General features: G+C 35.4%; 1 protein-coding gene across 2 annotated transcripts in view; it reads right to left on the bottom strand.

The window, feature by feature from the left end:
• The window catches only part of ALCAM (activated leukocyte cell adhesion molecule), a 213081-nt gene that overhangs the window by 56344 nt on the left and 136750 nt on the right, over positions 1-19987 (bottom strand). For both annotated transcript variants that reach the window (XM_030940482.1, XM_030940492.1), the window contains exon 2: positions 3358-3458. In XM_030940482.1, coding sequence (XP_030796342.1) covers positions 3358-3458 — 101 coding nt within the window. The remainder of the gene's footprint in view (positions 1-3357; positions 3459-19987) is intronic.

Here is a 19987-nt window from a genome sequence, read left to right as displayed (position 1 = left end):
ATTAAAATAATAATACATTTTAAACACAGGCATATTCAGATGTTTCAGGATTACATTCAAAATAACAACATTTCCTTGGCCATATTCTACCAATACCTATATTTTTTGTCTACGAAGAATAATTTTGTATACAATTCTCACGTAAATATTTGATTACAGAAATTCTTCATAAGAGAGAGCTGTAAGATCTTTTACAGGTATCAATTTATATGAGTAAAAATGAAAGGGTAGAGCTCTAGGAATCTGAGATTTTTTTTTTCACCGAGAGGATAGAACTAGTAACTGTTTTGAAACTTACATGGGCTGTATATGTTTAATATAAAATAAAACATAGATAAATGCAAACAAAGGTACAAAATGATGTTCAGATAACCATCACGGCAGGCATACACTTGAGCTGCAAATACTAGTTAGGATATTTTGGGCAATTATCTTTGGAATCTTCTTTACTTTAATCCACATATTTTAAATGTCCACACCTCTAACCAAAACTGTTGTAGCTGACCTTTATACATAGAATAGTTTAACCAGTCTTGATGGAGAAATAGCATTTACCCTTGTAAAATAATTATGTCCATTAAGGAATGAATCAGATTAACTAACACAACCCATAGCTTTGCTGAATCTTAACAATGAGCTCAAAAGGCTTTCATACAAAACTTATCACCAAAATAAGATACACTCGGCACACACAATTATGCCAAGGCATATAATGCATTTCTTCCTCTGGTCACACAAAAATTCTCTCATCTAATAAGCAATTTAATCAAAAATCAGGGGCAGTCCCTCCTTTATGTACCACACAAGACCTTTGAGAAAATTAAATGTGATATATGTTATAGTCTATGAGAAATTTTAAGATTCCAAGGAGGATTAAGTTTTAAGAATTAATAATGTCAATTACTAAGTTAATATTGGAGTCCAAAAGTTTTATTTGCTTAAATATCTGAATATATCGATAACATTCTTCTTAACTCTTTTAGATTTATCACAGGTTTACAATGCAAATCCTCATCTTAAGTCATTCCTTCATTATGCAAAGTATATTAGACCACTACCTGATTCATTCCCTTAGGCAATAAATAACAGTTACTAATTTTTGAGCACTTAACTATATGGCAGATGTTTTCTTTGGGCTTTCTATGCAGTAATTAGTTTAATATTCATAACAGCCTTATAAGTTAAACTTAAATATTAGCCTCATCTACAGACTAGACGATGGAGGCTGAGTTTGGTTAAATAACTTCCCAAGGTCTTGGCTGGGAAATCTTAGCAGAGCAAAAATTTGAGCTTAGAGCTTGGTCTTATTATGGTTACACTGCACCACTCTTGATAGCCTTCAATCCCTCTTCTGCACCAGGCACTATGACAGACAATGGTGAGGAGGTTTCAGGAGTAGGGCTGGGAGGAGTGGACAGGGAGCTATGATCTCCATTCATAGGGAATTTACAATATGATCCAGGAGAAATCAGGTCATTTCTTCTCTATGTTTACTTCGGCTAATTTTTCCAAAACTTTCTTTTGTCTTTTAGGTGGTTACATTAAATTAGAGCATATATACTATTTCTGCAAATCAAGATTGACTTTAGAGCATATAGTGCCTCAAATGTATCTCAGTGTATTGCTGAAGTCTTTTGCTTAACTAAGAATGTGAAAATTGCCATGATTGTTTGATTTCCAGCGCCACTGTGCCAGTTCAGTTTAGGTGAACCCCATTCCCTGAGTGAATGCTACTCCCTCCGTTATAGTTAGAATTTTCTATGATCATAAAAGTTTGCCATCACCTGACTCCATTTATTTTGGCAGCAAATTTGATTGAATAAGTGCATTATGTGGTAGTCTCCTGGGCACTTGGAATTTTGAGGGCACTAGTAGACTCTGTCCTCAGAGGCCTTAACGTCAAATTTCCACATTTATAGGAAACCGGAAATAGTTCAAAGTTACCTCGAGTGAGCTGGATACTAAATAGAAGGAGGCTACAGAGAAATGCTGTGCTGCCTTACCACTTTCCTTTCCTTCCCTTTCATTTCCCACTCACATGAGGATAGTATGGTTAGGATTCTGCAGCATCACAGACATGAGTTCACTTTGTTGAATGATTACTACACGGCAAGTACTAGGTAAGTATTTTGGTATCAATTTCTTCAGGTAATCTCAAAACAACACTACGAGGAAGATATTTTCATCTCATTTTATGGATGAAAAAATAGGGATTAATTCATCTGCCCAGAATCTCACAGTGAGTACATTGTGGAACCTGCTGATTTCAGAACCTATATTTTAAAAGGCTGTGTTAAACCACCCCTTGAGTGCAAGCTTAAGCACATTTCTTAGAGTGTGTTCTGCAGAATGTTTGTTCTTGGAGATATCTGAGGAAAAAAGTTCTGTGGTCAAATAAACCTAAGAAATGAATCAAACTATGGCCCTCAGACAATTCTTAATGCATTTTACATATGAAAGGCTCTGAGAAGTGGTGCAACAAACTTTTTGTAAAGTATTTGACCATCAAATTCTTTTCCTTTGCAAATACCTTTTAACATTTCAAGGAGCTAGGGAAATTTTGCTATTGTGTCCAGGGACACAATCTACTTGAAGCTTGCAGATTGTCGTGAGTCTCCTGTGGTCCAGCACTGGGACATTGTACCACACATTTTGCATTAATATTCATTAATTAAATCGAGATATTTTATTAGTCAAAGTTACATAGTCATTCCACATCTCCCTACCAGGATCTCCACCCTCCATTTCCAGACTCATTTGTGCCTTCATACCTGAGAAAATTTGATTTTGCTATCTGAAAGAAATATGGGAAAAAATCAACATTGTTAAATACAGAAAGGACCTTTTATAAAATGTGTTATATATAAAAATGTGTTATATATCAACACATTTTTAAGGCTAAATGTCAGAATCAAGCTTGTAATACTGATGATTAATTCTGAAATACTGTCTAAGGGCTCTATCTACTGATCTATCTTGTCTCTGCAATAACCACGTCAAATAGAACATGAGCAAACGAAGAAAGGTTGCCATCCTCCACTGAGTTCAGTCCTATAATCCACTGATTTTATTCTGGAACTCTGCCTTTTTCTTTGCCTCTAACATGTAAGGTGGAATCTTTCAGACTCATACATTCTAAGAACTATGGGTTTATGTGCTTTATTTTAAAATATCATTTGTTATGTAAGATAGGAATTATTTTTTGCCATATTCCACACATTAATTTTACCTTCCTACATTGGTACTCACAGTTCAATATTGCATTCAGGTTAATTTGAAATTCACGGTTACTCATAGAAAGAATTTTATTTAAAAGAACAAGGGCAATTAACCAAGTCCCAGGTAGGTCACACTTACATATTTCCATTTGCCAAACATGAGATTCTGAGGTACATCAAGTCGGCAAGGCATGATAATGGTATCTCCATATGCTGAATTTACAGTGTACCATCCAAGACCTTTGGGTGGGGGGGGGGGGGGGGGGGGAAGAAGAGAGAAAGAGAGAGAGAACAAAATTTTAAATGTTTTCTTGAAATGACAAATAACTTCAAGATGCATGTCGATGAAGGTTGTCATCTGCTACAGTTTTATTTTAAATGCTATACAAAAGGTATGAGACTGGAATATATTTTCCATTTAAAAATTGCCACCTTTCTGCCGGGCGCGGTGGCTCAAGTCTGTAATCCCAGCACTTCGGGAGGCTGAGACGGGCGGATCACGAGGTCAGGAGATCAAGACCATCCTGGCTAACACGGTGAAACCCCGTCTCTACTAAAAAATACAAAAAACTAGCCGGTCGAGGTGGCGGGCGCCTGTAGTCCCAGCTACTCGGGAGGCTGAGGCAGGAGAATGGCGTGAACCCCGGAGGCGGAGCTTGTAGTGAGCTGAGATCCGGCCACTGCACTCCAGCCTGGGCCACAGAGCGAGACTCCATCTCAAAAAAAAAAAAAAAAAAAAAAATTACCACTTTTCTATTTAGCTACTGAATCTTTGAATCCTTGAATATTACACAATCAAAATTTGTAGATCTCCAATTTTACCAGAGAACAGGTAAGTGGTACATTCCAAAGGAACATAGTGGAATCTGCAGATGAATTATCTTCTTCACTGTATTTCGTAGAAATAATTTCCACCATATTTTATAGAAATGTGGGACTATACAAAGACTAACACGATTACAATTCTCAAAACTAGCTTTAACTATATTTGTGTTTTTCATTTGAAGATATCAAATTTTTCTTCTGTAAAATTCAAAAAACTATTAAAATCTGAGAATTAATACACATAAGACCACAACTGAATTTTATTTATAAGGGGAAAATGGATTATTCTGTAGTAGTATAAATTAAAATACTAATTTTAATTTTGTATAAAATATTAGCATAGTAAGAATTTATAGTGTGAACATTCTTCATAAAGTGCTATTTACAAAGTGATTATGTGAATTTTTGGAAGACAATATAATTTAAACCACAATTTTGTACATACAGAAAACTTCTTCATCTGATTTAATTCTATATTAAGAAAAATATAAATAATAAGTAATTAAAATGTGGAAAGAAGCAATTTTTGCATATGAATGAAAAGTACTCTTCAAATCTGGATATATTTATGAGGGTTAAAAACTCAGGCATTTAAATTGGCAATAGTACTTGGGAAACATTTCATTTTTTTAACCTTATTTTACTTACAACAATCTTTAAAATTTAGAACTTTCACAACTGAATGTCTATTAAGGTGTATCATAATTGAGTATAGAGTGTGAAGGGGCTATTTTAAACAGTAGAGAAAAAAATAAACAAATGACATTTTGTCCACCAGGTGGTGCTAAAATGCAAAGCGACAGCAATCTGCAACACATAAATAAAACCATCTTCTGACTTTCTGAAGAAATAGGACTGGGAGGATACCATCTTTCGATTGCTATCTATCAATCACCACGTATACCAAAATTTCATTTAAGGTGAAGAATTTTGCACCAGTGGACAAAAACATAACAAAGAACACAGACTTCATGTAAATATGCAACATAACAACTGGTTTTCAGCATTTTTAACATTGTTAAGACACAGAATACAAAATACTCAAAGCGAGAATGCATTTTCACTTACTATTTGAAACATGAGGTTTACTTCAAATTGCTTATCATATGTTCAGTCTCATAGTAAAACTTTATCTCAATTTTAAAATTGTTTTGTGTTCTCCATACTGCAATTATAATCCCTTTTAACATCAAACCAAGCATAAGACTGTACATGAATAATTTTTTTATTCAACTTTGTTAAAATAAAAATAATGGAGGTTTAGACATGTGGCTGCAGACATGCAGACTAATAACATTCAGGAAATTGCTTTATTGCACATTACATTACTTGTTCTCTGTGATATTTGGCTCCTAGATGTGGAATTTCTGCTGTGTGTATTAAGACTTGTTCATAGACTTCACAGGTAGAGGTCTGCAAAGCCAGAGAAACCATTTTGTTTCTTCATCAGCTTATAACAAGTCACTTGAATATGTAATACTTTTGAGAGGATCTATCTCTATACCTTAATTTGTGTCAGGACATGCACCTGTAATTGTCTCCTATTATTTGAAATCATACCTTCCTTTGGCAACTAACAGTGCTTTCATGATTGGCCAAGGAGTGAAAACAGTTTACAGAGCTTAGGTACCAATGAAGTGAATCCTTTGCCAGGTAAAGGGAAATAAGAAAATTCCTTTTCCAAGAATTTAATGCTTTGCCCTTTCTCACAGATCGTTTTTCTTTTCTTTTCCCTACAGAACTTTAATGTGCTACATATACATCATATTTTATAATGAGTCTTAAAGCTCTATGAATTTCAAGTACATAGTGTATTGGTATGATGAAAGCACAATCAGAACAGGGAAGAGATTGTGTATTTTTAAGCTTTGTATCTCCAAAAACAATGCCTAGTATCTGATGGACACCTACTAAAATGACTCTGGAGTTCTTTCCATTTTGGTTATCAAATTAACATGTTGGAAAATCAGAGAGCAGATGACAACACCGGAATTTTGAGAATTCTCATTTCTGCCACATACTCTAAAGCCATTCATATCTTATCTTGGATGTGTAGAGAACTTGGATACTGATTTTGGGTGGCAATCTCTGTCTTAAGAAACAAACAGCAAACACATTTTATGGGAATTCATGGATGGAATGACAAGAGAGAACATTCTCCCTTCCCTTTAAAGAGAAATTAAAAGTTATCTGTGCTCCCTCATTTGCAAATGATACCATGAAATGTCTCTTTCCTCACTTGTGATGACCATAAAATAAACATTTCAAGTATCAGAAATTCATGAATGGCGTCTTTTAATGACAGCTTCAAATCCAAATCCAAATCCTCAGACAGGAAAGAACTCTGAAGAGCAGAACAAACGCAAAGAAATAAGGTACCGCAATGGACAGAGGGCAGTAAGTAAAAACCCAACAATTATAGACATAAGTACCTTCCTTTCACGGGCCTAGGGCAGAATGAGTGTCAGTAAGTTGGGCTGCATGTTAGGAGCCATAATGGTGCTTATTTTAGTCAGTTTTCAAGTCTGCTATAATAATCAACTTCTCTCTTCTTGTAAGAGTATACCAACTCCCACGTTCATCTGATAGAAGCACTGAAGGCCTGAATCTGTGAAAGAGCTAAGAACTTGTGCCCCCTAGGGATAAAGTCGCTACAAAGACCATTGTGATTTGGTGGTAAATTATGTCCTAATTTTTAGCGATGTCTTAATCTTTGAGATGAAGTGTCAGTGAGACCCAAAGTACCTGTCAACTCTAATGATTCTGTTTACACTTTTCATAGAAGAAAGAGCTTTTTATCTTTGAATTGCCAAGTCTAAAAATTGAGTTAAGCTTACTAGAATTCCCTTGCAATTTTCACCCTGTAATATTTATTAGTTAAATTATTCATGGTTTTGTAGCCTAGAGATTATCGGGCACTACTGGAAATATAGAATGCCTGTGACGTCCTTCTTCAAAGAGGCTAAATGTCAAGTGTAAACCAATGTGTGAGAGCATAAGTGTGTTCAGTATGTGTTATAGCTATGTATACAAGCACAGGTCAAAAGAAACTTTAAATTGGACTAGAACCTTCTGTATTAAATGTGTTCTACAAATTTAAGACATTTTTATGACTTACTATTACTGTAGCTATTAAAATGTCAACATACAATAAGACATAAAATGTGTCATACTTGAGAAGCAGTGTGTAATTATTTAAGCATTTTTAAATAGAAGGTTATTAACCAAAGGTAAAGAACAATAGAATTAGAAAGGCTACATAGAAGTATTAATGGAAATTCAATGCGGTGAGAACAGGAAAAGAAAAATCTCTTAATGAAGTAATTCTGATATATAGAATCTCAGCCAAGTGACCGTAACACATAAGCTAGTTACAGTAATGTGTTTTGTATAGAAAATGATTTAAAAGAGGCACTGAAAGCAGACTCTGGTAATGTTTTGAAGTTAGCTAAACATTTTATTTCTAATTGAAATAATAAAAATGTAATTTTGGCCATTTTGGTGACAAATGCTTTTTTCCATAAAACTAATTGCCAGATTCAGAGGAATCATTCTCTTTGCATTCCTGACAGATAGACATTTGAATTGGGGTCGATTAAAATTCAGAATCTGCTACCACATTTCAAGCAGAAGAACATCAAATAATATAGAAAATGGAATGCTAATTAGACAGTCTATTTTCACATGCTGTAATTTAGCATGGTTAATTATTATTTATTGCACCAATACATTAATAGCATCATCATCCTTAAAAGAAAATTTGAGCTCTAGCTCTGCTAAGTGTCATAAAGGGGTTAACTGCAATTACAATGGACTCAGATCTTATAAGAACTAAATGCCAGTTTCACAAAAATTTTACAGAGACTTATTTGAACAAATGAACTATCACTGAGGAGGTAGACAGAAATGAGAAGTTTATCCTTAGAAATTACTTTCATTTTTTTTTTTACTAATTTTGACAGATAGACATGCTAATGCTTCTATTTGTTTCAGTAATGAATTAGGATATGTACAACTCTAAAGGAAATGTAAATATTTTGTAACACTAGTTTATAGCGGTGTTTCTCAACCTGGTCACTAGACCAAATAAGTCTTTACTGTGAGAGTGCTGTGCTGTATATATTACAGGATGTTTAGTAGTAGTCTTGCCTCTACCCATTAGATAACAGCACCACTCTTCCCCCAGTTATGACAGCCAAAAAGTCTCCAGGCATGACAAATATCCAATGGGAGGCAAAATTGCCCACCAAACTTTATGCAGTTGAGAATCACTGGTTTAAACCTTCAGCCACTGGTTTCTCACATGTGATTAAACTGGGTTTCCAATAAAGGAACTTTCAGAAAAATAGAATCTTAGTGTAGGACTAAATAATCACTGAATACAAGTGAAGGGATAGAGGCAGAAATGGTACATGATAGTATCTGGTTATTATCAAATTTGTTTGCCTCACAGAAACATACTAAGCCACAATGAGGGATTAATTCCTGACTTCAGGAAGTGGATTCCCAATCTCTTTACAAAAACGACAAAGATATTTTGTTTTAGCAAGTCTATTTCCTGTATCACAATCAAGTATAAATTATACATACTGTATACATATGCATACTGTACTTTCTAAACCATGCATTTCACATATATTGTATTTAATCTGATAAAATATCATAGTTCTACTGATAGAGTGAAAAAGATATTTTTTCAAACCTGAGATTTTTATGATTCAGTCACACAGAGTTATCTCCTCTCAACTTCTCCCATATTTTATTGTATAAACAAGAGTTTAAGATTATCATCAAGGTCACAAGATATATAAAGTAAGTTATCTGTGTGTGCATTTGTGCATGTGCGTGTGTGAGATACAAGGGGCTATAACTGCCAAGTAATTTGGAAGGGATGCTGAGTGAGAGAAGTTACCTGATGAGATCTAATTTCATTTTGTGAAACAGAAAGAAGGGCTTTTTCTCCTTTCTTTTTCTTTGTTAATTTTCCTTCAACAAATGGGGGTAGTTGGAGGCCAATTTGGGTCTGCTGCATCTGAAGCAGGAATATGTTTGTTCAGAATTCATTTTCTGCATTGCCTTTCTCAAGTGCTTTACATTATAATGTAGACATAATTGAGTAAGGCCTACAAATAAGACAAATATAATTATTCCTTCCTCTTCCCCCCACCACTTGGGCCACTATGGAATAATCTTCAGGGTGAAAATGCCCATGTTACTAAATTATAAACTACTAGTAGTACCCAGAATTATGTTTTAAGATAGGTACTCTATTTTACTTCCAAGTTTGATACAATATAATGCCTTTTTATTAAACTATAAGCCAATGTAATAATCCATAGGTCACAGAAAGAATTACACAAACAATAACATTTTAAAAATACATTATCGATATTTACATTGCTGTGCAGAAAATTTCCTTCTTAATTTACCTTAGTCTGATAGTTTGTTATTCTTCAAGTATGAAATGATCTATGAGGCTGGATGAGTCACCGTTTCTTCCAATTAGTTTAGGCTTTGCCCCATCTCCACCTAATTTTTATGGTTCCTTGGTCCCATCCACTCTGTTCAGATTCCTATGTTTCCTTTAAGGCCTATCTCAAAAATCATCCAATCATTCAATCATGCAGCAAGTATTTACTGGACACCTGCTACAGGACAAGTTTTAGGTGTGCTTTGCGAAGAAAATGTATAAGTAAAACACCGAGGCCTTTTCCTTAAGATACAAGATGAAATTAGTGTGATGTTTTTGGTTGGTAAACTAAATGCTGTGGGACTGTATAGAAAGGAATCCCAGCAATGAGACTGAGGATATTGGTAAAAGCTTCTTGGAGGAAATTTCATATGACCCCATCACTGAATTGAGGTTTCTTATAGATGGGAAGATAGGAACTACCTCAATAGCACAGTGCGTGAGAGGCACTGAGTGACGCTTGGTTTTCTCTCTTAGGGCGAACTCAATTTTTATTATAACAATTCCTACAGAGTAGATCTTTGATCTTCATAAGGAACATGTCCTAAGACTGGCAGTTTTCCCAAATTCATAAGCACACATAAAATTTCGCTAATAAAAGGCAATAAAATGTTAGATCTCTATTTTCTCTTTACTTTCATCATCAACACTAGCATTTGAATTCCTTTTGGGGCCATTTTAAAATTATAAGCAAAAAACTTATTTAGAAATGATCAAAAAGCAACAGAATTGATTGAAGTTGTGAACCTTATTTTTATTTTTTGAGTTGCCTCATGAATTTTAAATCAGACTATGTGCAGATTCTACTGCACTCATTAGCATTTCTTAACTTGAGATCCAGGAATGAACTTTAAGGCATCTACTATACTATTCTTTGAAATTTTAGGGAATATAGCTATAGGGTAGTGAGAGGGGAGCACTGTGGTGATTTGAGATTAATGTTCCCCCAAAATTGTCCTCTCTTACAATTGTCCTCCCAAAAGCTATTTTTGCTTTAAAAAACATTTTAATGGAATATAATATAGATGGAAAAAGGTACACAGATCTAGACTTACATTTGAAATGTCACTAAAAGCACTGGGCTTTAGGGTTTCCTTGGCAATGATCCTCGCATTCTTTGTTCTGAGCAGGAGACTGAGATTCCACATACTTGACCACAATGAAACCCCTGTGTTACCAAGTCATCATTCCTAAATGATGAGTATTTTTGGCTAGGCTATGGGGTCTATGCCAACATGCTAGGGCACAGTCCCTTAACTGCTGATGAACTTAAATAAAAACATTTAAAAATACTTCATGCTCTGAGTGCGTGGGAAGGGGGTGCTTTCTGGGGGATGGGCAGAAAGATTACAATGAACCAAAAAATCTAGATTTTCTACGTAGAAAAAACAATTGTCTCTATTTTGTTTTAAAGTAGATTTTCATAGTAAAGAGGACTAAACAGGAGAAATGTTTAAGCATGTTTTTCTTTATACTACATATTTTGCTCAAAAACATGTATGTAATTAATAATTTATGCTAATTGAAGTTCCTAAAGTTGACTATTTCCTACTATCATACTTTTAATCAGGATTTGAGGCTAAGTCTTTAAGGTGCTCATATAAGGAGAGTCCTTCACTCAGATAATTAGTCAATACAATAAAAATAGCCAGCAAAGTATGATTTTCTTTCTGCTCCCCTTTCCCCTTATTCATTTTCTCAATTTAGTTCTTGCTAAAGAACTAAATTTTCTTCAATTTAGTCTGGATTCTGATTCTGTTGATTTCATTTGGGAACTAGCTTAACTGGAGATGTAGAAACTTATATTTGAAATATTAGTTATATTAATTCAGGTTAACTAATGCAAAGGAAAGATGAATACATTTAGATTCTATTGCTCTGTACCTTTTTTGAGCGTGAAAGTCTAAGTTTAACTGTTTCAGAGTATCAGTTCTACTGAAATGGAGAAAAATTACACTTTCCTGTGCATTTTACCACATAAGTTGTATTGAAATTGTGAATACAATTCAATGATTTTAGCAAGAAGAAGAGTGTACTGCATGCGTAAAAACATTATCAACAGAAAGGCAGGCATAATGCTTTCCAAAGGATCTTAATGAAATCATCTGAAGTAATGGAAAGTTTGGGAGTTTAGAATGAAGTCTGTCTTCAGAAAGAACTCACAGTTATTGTGACATTATTAAATTTGTTTTCTGCAAATAGTTTAATGTCATGACAACAAAAAGATCTCTTGATTTGAGAAAATCAAAGCTGTCTTTGATAACACTCCCAAACTCCAAAACAAAAAATTTCTAATTGCTGTAATATTCCTCAAAATGTTTTAGAAAAAATACATCACAAAGACTTTTAGCCAATAAGATCATCGTTTTCACAGAAAGCATCTGTTAATAATAACTTACATGAACTGTATTGCTTTAGCTTTTAAAGTAATAGTCAATAGTATTAGAATTACTGACTTAGAAAATGTTGTGTTATAACTGAGATAGTGAATTACCAGGGATAAAAAAGTGAATTATTAGGGCTACTAAATGAGCAGAGTAGTAGATTTCTGCTTCTGAATTGGTTGAGTGATCTTGTCCAGTATTCTAGTTTCTGGTATATTCCACATTAAGTATCTAACCTCATACTGAAAAATGTTTATATCAGTTGAAATACTTTTTGCTCTTTTCTTCACATGAATCACAATTAGCATTGCCTATGTCTCCTGAGGATATAGATTTATACAATCAAACATGTTAATAAAGGTTAAAAAGCTATTTAATAGGTTTTTCCACATATTTGGTGCAGCTTGCTGGCTGATTTCCGAGACTTAGATTTGTGTAAATTCCATGCTTTTAATTGACAGCTCCCTGGAGGGGTTGCAATATAAGTTAAGGTCATAGGAAGAAAATTACGGCTTTCTATGGCATTTTGTCCTTTCTTTAAGAACTGATGTCAGCTTACTTTAAGACCTAGTTTTCTAGCTTTGAGGAGAAAGGAGAGATGGAATGTTTGTCCAAGATACATTTTTGAAAGAGACTAAAAGCACAGGAAAGAGGAAATTAAAAATAAAACAAATAGTCGTATACAGTTGGGCAATCAGCTTAATCTGATATCTGAAGATAAAATCATCTTTCTGCCTTAAGAGATGGTGTGTCACCTCAAGGACTGAGTGAGAATGGAGAGTCACGCCCATTGTAGCTTGCCCACAATGGTAGCCCAGTGGGGTAACTCTGGAATGCATGAACTTAGAGAGTCATACTGACATCTATTAATATTTTAACAATAACTTTTCATGTGTTCCATTTTTCCTGACAGTCATTCTTCTTAATTGAAGAGTGGGAGGAAAGATGGGAAAAAGAACAAGATAATTTAGGAAGACAGTGAGTAGAGATGAGAAATATAGGAAGCTATATTGAAAGGTAGTTTTATCATTTCTAAGGGTATGAAGTCTGCATCTGAAGGTGCCTCCAGTTTTGAAATTTTCCAGTACTTCTAAAGATTTTAACTCTTTGAAAACTTCATTTTATATCCCAGAGGCCATGTAATTTTTTAATGTCTCATATTTATTCCGCAATTTAGGAAATAGTTAAATGAACACCCCAGAAGAATTTTTGGAAGACTAGCTATCATGAACAAGGTGGCAAAACATAAACAAAAGCACTGGATAAGGAAAACAAGTTCTTACAGCAGGCCAATGGCACCTATAGACTGCCTGTACAGGAACTTGAACATGTGGACAGTGTTACTAAATCCTGACATGAGCCCCTCTACTGAGAATGTGCCTACATTCAGTTGGTTTCCCACACTTGGTAATATTTGCATCCCATCTTACCTGTCTCTGCTTCTCCTCTTCACATCCTTAGTCAAACATTATTAAATAAGTAGTTCATCATTTTGTTTATTATTTAAGGGAAAAAAGTCTCTGTGAAGTCGAGTGGACACGAAAATGTTCCTCATAGATCCTCAACTGCTGGAAACATAACTTACCCAACTGCTGCATTCTGTCTATTACCAGATTTGTGCTAAGGTTACAATTTTACCAGTTGTTCCCAGCTAGTAACTGAATGCAACAAGTATATTAAGACAGGCAAGTTTCTTGGATACCAGAGACTCCTCTGAGGGCTGACTATAGATCACGGATACCCTGATTCCCTGATGAACCTTCCTCAGACTGCATGACAGTCTAGCACGCTTCCACCCAACCTTCCTGTCCTCTCTCTTTCACTTGGGACCATCTTTACTCTGCGGTATGCTTATTCTCCACCCCTCACCCCACCTCACCATCTTCCTCCTCATTTTTTCTCACATAAGTGTTTTTCCTAATACATTCTTTGTATGTTAAATCCATTTTGACGTCTGCTTTTCAGAGTTTCCTAACATCTGGGGGAAATTAGGCAGATCATAACCATATTGACCCACTGACATTAGTAGACTATGAAATTCCAGAAAGTAAAATATTTCAGTATGGATGCGGCGAAAAAAATCTCACCTTAATTTAGTAAGGGGTTAGTTAAAATAAAAATAAAAAATATACAAAAAATGAGCTTAACATTGATTAAAGACTTAAATATAAGACAAACCATAAAACTCTTTGAAGAATGCATAGGGGAAAAGCTCTTTGACATTGGACTTGGCAATAATTTTTTTGGACAAGACACCAAAAGCACAGGCAACAAGATTAAAATATGCAGATAGGACTATATTAAACTAAAAAGCTTCTACACAGCAGAGTAAACAGCCAGCAAAATAAAAAATCAGCATGCGAATAGGGAGAACATATTTGCAAACCACATACCTGATAAAGGGTTAATATCCAAACTATGTAAGGAATTCATACAACTTAGTAGCAAACAAAACAAAACCCACAGAGAAGCAGATAAAAAAAACAGGCACATGACCTGAATAGACATTTTTCCAAAGAAGACATATGAGTAGCCAATAGGTATATGAAAAGGTGCTCAACATCACTCATCATTGGGGAAATGTAAATCAAAATCACAATGACATATCATCTCATGCCTGTTAAGATGGCTCTTATTGAAAAAATGAGAGATACCAAGTATTGGTGAGGGTGTGGAGAAAAGGAAATCCTTGTACACTCTTGGTGGCAACGTAAATTGGTACAGCAATTATGAAAAACAGTGTGAAGATTCCTCAAAACGTTAAAATGGAACTACCATATATTCCAGCAATTCCACTCTGGGTATATGCCTAAAAGAAAGGAATCAATACTGAAAGAGATGCCTGTACTCCCCTGTTCACTGCAGCATTATTCACAATAGCCAAGATATGAACACATCCAAAGTGTCCATTTATGGATTAATGGATAAAGAAATTGTCTATATAGATATAAACACAATAAAATATTGCTCAGCCTCTACAAAGGAGACCCTGCTGTTTGTGACAAAAAAGGAACCTGGAGAACATTATGCTAAATTGAAATAAGCCAAAGAAAGACAAATGCTACATAATCATACTTACATGTGGAATGTAGAAAAGGAAAATATACAAAAACAGAGAGTGGATGGTGATTACCAGGGGTGGGAAGATGAGGGAAATGGGGAGATGGTGGTCAAAGGCTCCAAAGTTACAATTGTATAAGACACACAAGTCTAGAAATGTAAAGTACAGCATGATGACTGTGGTTAACAATACTGTATTGTATACTAGACATTTTCTAAGAGAGTGGATTTCAGGTACTCTCATCACACACAAAAAATGATAACTAGTGAGGAGAGGGATATGCTGATTTGCTTAATTGTAGCCATCATTTCACAAGGCATATGTATATAAAAACCTCATGTTGTATAGGTTACATTTATATAATAAAAGATTAAATAGACCTAGAAATACATTAAAGCAATTGGTAATAATACTGAATGTTTTTATGGTGTTTTATAGTTTGCAACATTCTTTTATATACATTGTACATTTTTGCATTTAGGCTTCACAAAAGTCCTATACGATAAGCAAAGAAATCTGTATGGTGAACATATATTATTATCCTTCATTTCACTAATAAGAAACTGTTCTGCCTGCGAAGTCAAGAGAATAAGCCGATATCACGAAGCCAGTACGTGATGGAGCTAGAGCTCAAAATGAATTCTAAGCTCAAGTCCAATTCTCATCGCTATTGGATATACAAAAAATGATTCCATTTCCTTATTTCATTTTATATTGTGGATAATTCAAGAATATTGTTTGGGAAGTATTAAAATGTTTTCCATATTTAGACAAATATTTTTTAAAAATATAGGTTAGAAGGACTAGAAAGAAAATGAACTCACATATTTTATCACTTCTTTCTCAATGGGATACTATGTAGCAATTTGGCATTTGCTCCCTGGAAAAACAAGTCCTGTCCATGGCAGCTGTTCTAATTTTCAAAATGAAATAGAAAATCATGAATATTCAAGAAGATAGGCATCTTTCAGATCAGGAACCAGAAGTCTAATGAGACTTTTTAATGTAGGTGGGTACTCAGGTTACAGGTAAAGGAGCCCTAGATGCATTTCTAACACCAAAAACAGCAGGGGTAGCACAATAGACCTCCAATAAAAACGTACTGGATGACTACAACGGCAAGGTTGAGATTAAAGTCTTTCTAACTTAAAGACCTGTGTCTTTCCTCTCTATCAAAAACACTTATCACAATTGCAACTTTTCAAATGAGTTGCAAATTTATGTCCACGCAAAAACCTGAACAAGAATGTTCACGCAAGCTTTACTCATAACTGCTAAAACTTGGACAAGATGTCCTTCAACGGATGAATGAAAAAACTGTGGTAATCCAGGCAATGAAATATTATTTAGCAATATACAGAAATGAGCCAGCAAGCCATGAAAAAACGCGAAGGAACCTGAAATGCATACTGTGAAGTGAAAGAAGCCAGTCTGAAAAGGCTAAATACTGTATGATTCCAACTACACGCCGTTCTGGAAAAGGAAGAACTATGGAGATAGCAAAGAGACCAGTGGTTGCCAGGATCTCAAGGGAAGGAGGAAAAAATGAATAGATGGAGAACAGGACATTTTTAGAGCAGTTAAATTGTTCTAATATGATAATGAATAAACATTATTAAATGTTTATCAAAACCCATAAAATGTACAACACAACAGGAAAATCGAATGTAAGCTAGGGACATTAGTTAATAATAATGTATTAACATCGGCTCACCAACTGCAACAAATGTACCACACTAATGTAAAGATGTTAATACTAGGGGAAACTAGGGGCAGGGGGGTCAGAGGCAGGAAATTGTGGGTTTATATAGGAGCTCTTTACTTTCCACTAAAGTTTTTCCATAAACTAAGAACAGACAAAAATAGTATATTAATTAAAAACAACTGATACACATCATTTTTTCAGCCTATGCAATATATTCTACATTTAGACAGTCTCATCTAAATTCCACTGGTATAGGGAGAGGGAAGGACACAAACATCTTCAAGGGCAAAGCTTTGGCATCTATTAGCAGAAGTGATTCCAGTCTAGGCAGCTGAATCCCCAGGCAGATTTCAGCAGGTGCTGACTTTCCAACAGCACCCAAACCTCTGATTAACAAGAGTATCCTGGGTACCTGTGTTGAGGCTTAGCAATTGCTGTTTTATGATTATGTTTTTCACATATTCCCAATCCCACTGAGGTGCAAATACATTTGGTTCATCTTTCCATTTTAAAAGAGACAATGGCTTTGATGATTTGTTCATGGTTGCTGCTTAGGGAAATAATGACACTCAAAATTCCCCTAACTGAATACTATAATATTACGTCTTTGGCTCTGCTATTTTTAACAGCTTTGAAAGACAATAGTGTCATTTGGGTTTAAAAAAATGTTCACTGTTCCTCCTCATTAAAGGAATACTTGGTTCTAAAGGTGAACTGTTAAAGTCCTAGCAGGGCTTCGGATTATATCATGTATTTAGTTTACGAATATCATTTGGTTATGAATCTATAACTGAAAGAACTCCCAATGCTTGCCCCAGGAAGTAATTAATTGGAAACCAACCAAACAAACCAATGGAAAAGACTGAAATGTTTTGTGTTACTGTCTGAAAATCCAATGGTAATTTTCAATTTCATTCCCACTTGAGTCCTACAAAAATATGCTATAAGTGTGTGTTCTTCAGCTACAATTCTACCTCTCTCTGTATTTACAACAGGTGATAAGAACACCATGCCTGGAATCCATTTAAAACGTTTTCTTTATATCTTGTGAATTGCAGAGAGCCTCAACATGCAAATATGATTATTAGTACATGTTTAATTAACAGGCATATATTAAATACTTCTTAGGTAAAGAGCATCATTTTAGAGAGTTTGTTATGTAGAAATCCATAAATTTGTGTTTCTAATTTTAAAAACAGGGAGCTGTTCTATAAAGAAAATTTCCAATACAAAATCTTATTTAACAGTCACCAAGGTAAACACATAAGATCAATAAAAATAACTGATTATGTTTTGCTACAATTATACTTCAGAAAGATACAGTTATGGAAATTTTCTATTTGTTCTAAAGCCTTTGTAGCTATGAGAATATTTTGAATGATTTATATGGGAAAGCCAATAAAATCTTTTGAAAATGAAAAAAATTAAATATACCTGAAGAATAGTGTAGGTTAAATCTTTATCTAATATTGTTGTTATAATCCAAAGACTGTAAAATATATATGCCAAACATCAAGAGCTGCAAGTTTCATCTCACTAGAATTTAAGAAGTTATTTATTATTGACGTGTGCCAAACTGTCCTCAATATTTTTTCTAAGAATATTTTTCTGTGAAAATATTTTTATTTTTAAAAATAAAATTTCCTTAATCTAAAAGGCTCTGATTCATATTAATACAGATAAATGGGACATAAAGCTATTGATTGGCTAAAATAGCCAGGTACTATATTCCTGCTGGGCATATGATATGATTTGGATTTGTGCTCCCACTCAAATCTCAAATCCAATTATAATCCCCAATGTTGGAAGAGGGGCCTGGTGGGAGGTGACTGGATTACGGGAGTGGATTTCCTACATGTTGTTCTCAAGATAGTGCGTTCTCATGAGAGCTGGTGGTTTAAAAGCGTGTGGCAGCTTCCCCTTCACGCTCTTCCTTCTTCTCTGGCCATGTAAGATGCCCCTGCTTCCTCTTCACCTTCTGCCATGATTGCAAGCTTCCTGAGGCCTCCTCAGCTGTGCTCCCTGTACAGCTGGTGGAACTGTGAGTCAATTAAACCTCTATAAATTACTCAGTCTTGGGTAGTTCTTTATAGCAATGAGAGGACGGTCTAGTACAACATATAAATGTAAATAAGCTACCTCTTCCAAGGAGATACAAATCCAGAAGACAGAAATGAAACACAATTAGCAGTAGAGCATAACAATTAAGGCATTGTTTCTGGCCTCAGACCCGGTAAGGATGAATCAGACTCTGCTACTAATAAGCTAGGTGACTTCTAGTGAGTTACTTAGCCAATATGCACTAATGTGTCCCAACTATAAAACTGAGGACAATGATAGTGATACAGAAGGGAAATGCTGGGAAGGGAAGAGTGTGGTCCCTTTACGTGATACAGAATGGGGAAGGGAAGTGCTGGGTAGAGGAGGGTGTGGTACCTGGCTAGGACTTCACCCCCAGGCCTGTGTCTCCAGACCTAGGTGAAGACAGGCATTTTTGTTTTCCTGCCCAAATGTTGCATTTCCCAAGACCATCCTGGCCTGCCACGCCCCCATCCTGGCCCTATAAAAAACCTGAGACCCTAGCAGGCAGACACACAGGTGGCTGGTCGTCCGGAGGAGCAGATCAGTGGGGGAACACACAGGCAGCTGGACTTCAAGAGGAATGCATTGACAGGCACCAGCAGGCCGGCAGGCCGTCAACTTGCAGAAACAGAATGAGACAGAGTTTGGCGGGGGCAGTTGAAGGAGAGGCTAGGCTGTTGAGTGGCCAGACTCCAGAAGAAAACCTTCCCACTTTATCCCCCTTCTGGCTTCCCCCATCTGCTGAGAGCTACCTCCACTAAATAAAAGCTTGCACTCATTCTCCAAGCCCATATGTGATCTGATTCTTCCGGTACACCAAGGCAAGAACCCGAGATACAGAAAGCCCTCTGCCCTTGTGACAAGGTAGAAGGTCTAATTAAGCTGGTTAACAAAGCCGCCTATAGACGGCAAAACTAAAAGAGTGCCAGACACTGCCATAGGGTCAGAGACCCATAACTTGCCCGTCTGTGTGCTCCCCTAGAGATTTGAGCAGTGGGGCACTGAAGAAGCGAGCCACTCCCCCTGTGGCACGTCCTGTGAGGGGGACAAGGGAATTTTCCCCTTTCAATAGTATCATGCTTGTAGTGTTATCATGAATATACTAAATTAATAATTATAAGTTGCTTTAAAAAGTGCTTTTCCTACAATAAGTGCTGAAAGTTATTATGTCTCTTTGACTTTTATTTATTGGAATAATAGAGATTACATGCTAAATGTTGCAGGAGCAGAGGAGGGATTGAT

This window comes from Rhinopithecus roxellana, chromosome 1 (genome assembly GCF_007565055.1).
Source record: "Rhinopithecus roxellana isolate Shanxi Qingling chromosome 1, ASM756505v1, whole genome shotgun sequence".
Lineage (NCBI taxonomy): Eukaryota > Metazoa > Chordata > Mammalia > Primates > Cercopithecidae > Rhinopithecus > Rhinopithecus roxellana.
This window is presented reverse-complemented; position numbering and strand designations above follow the sequence as displayed.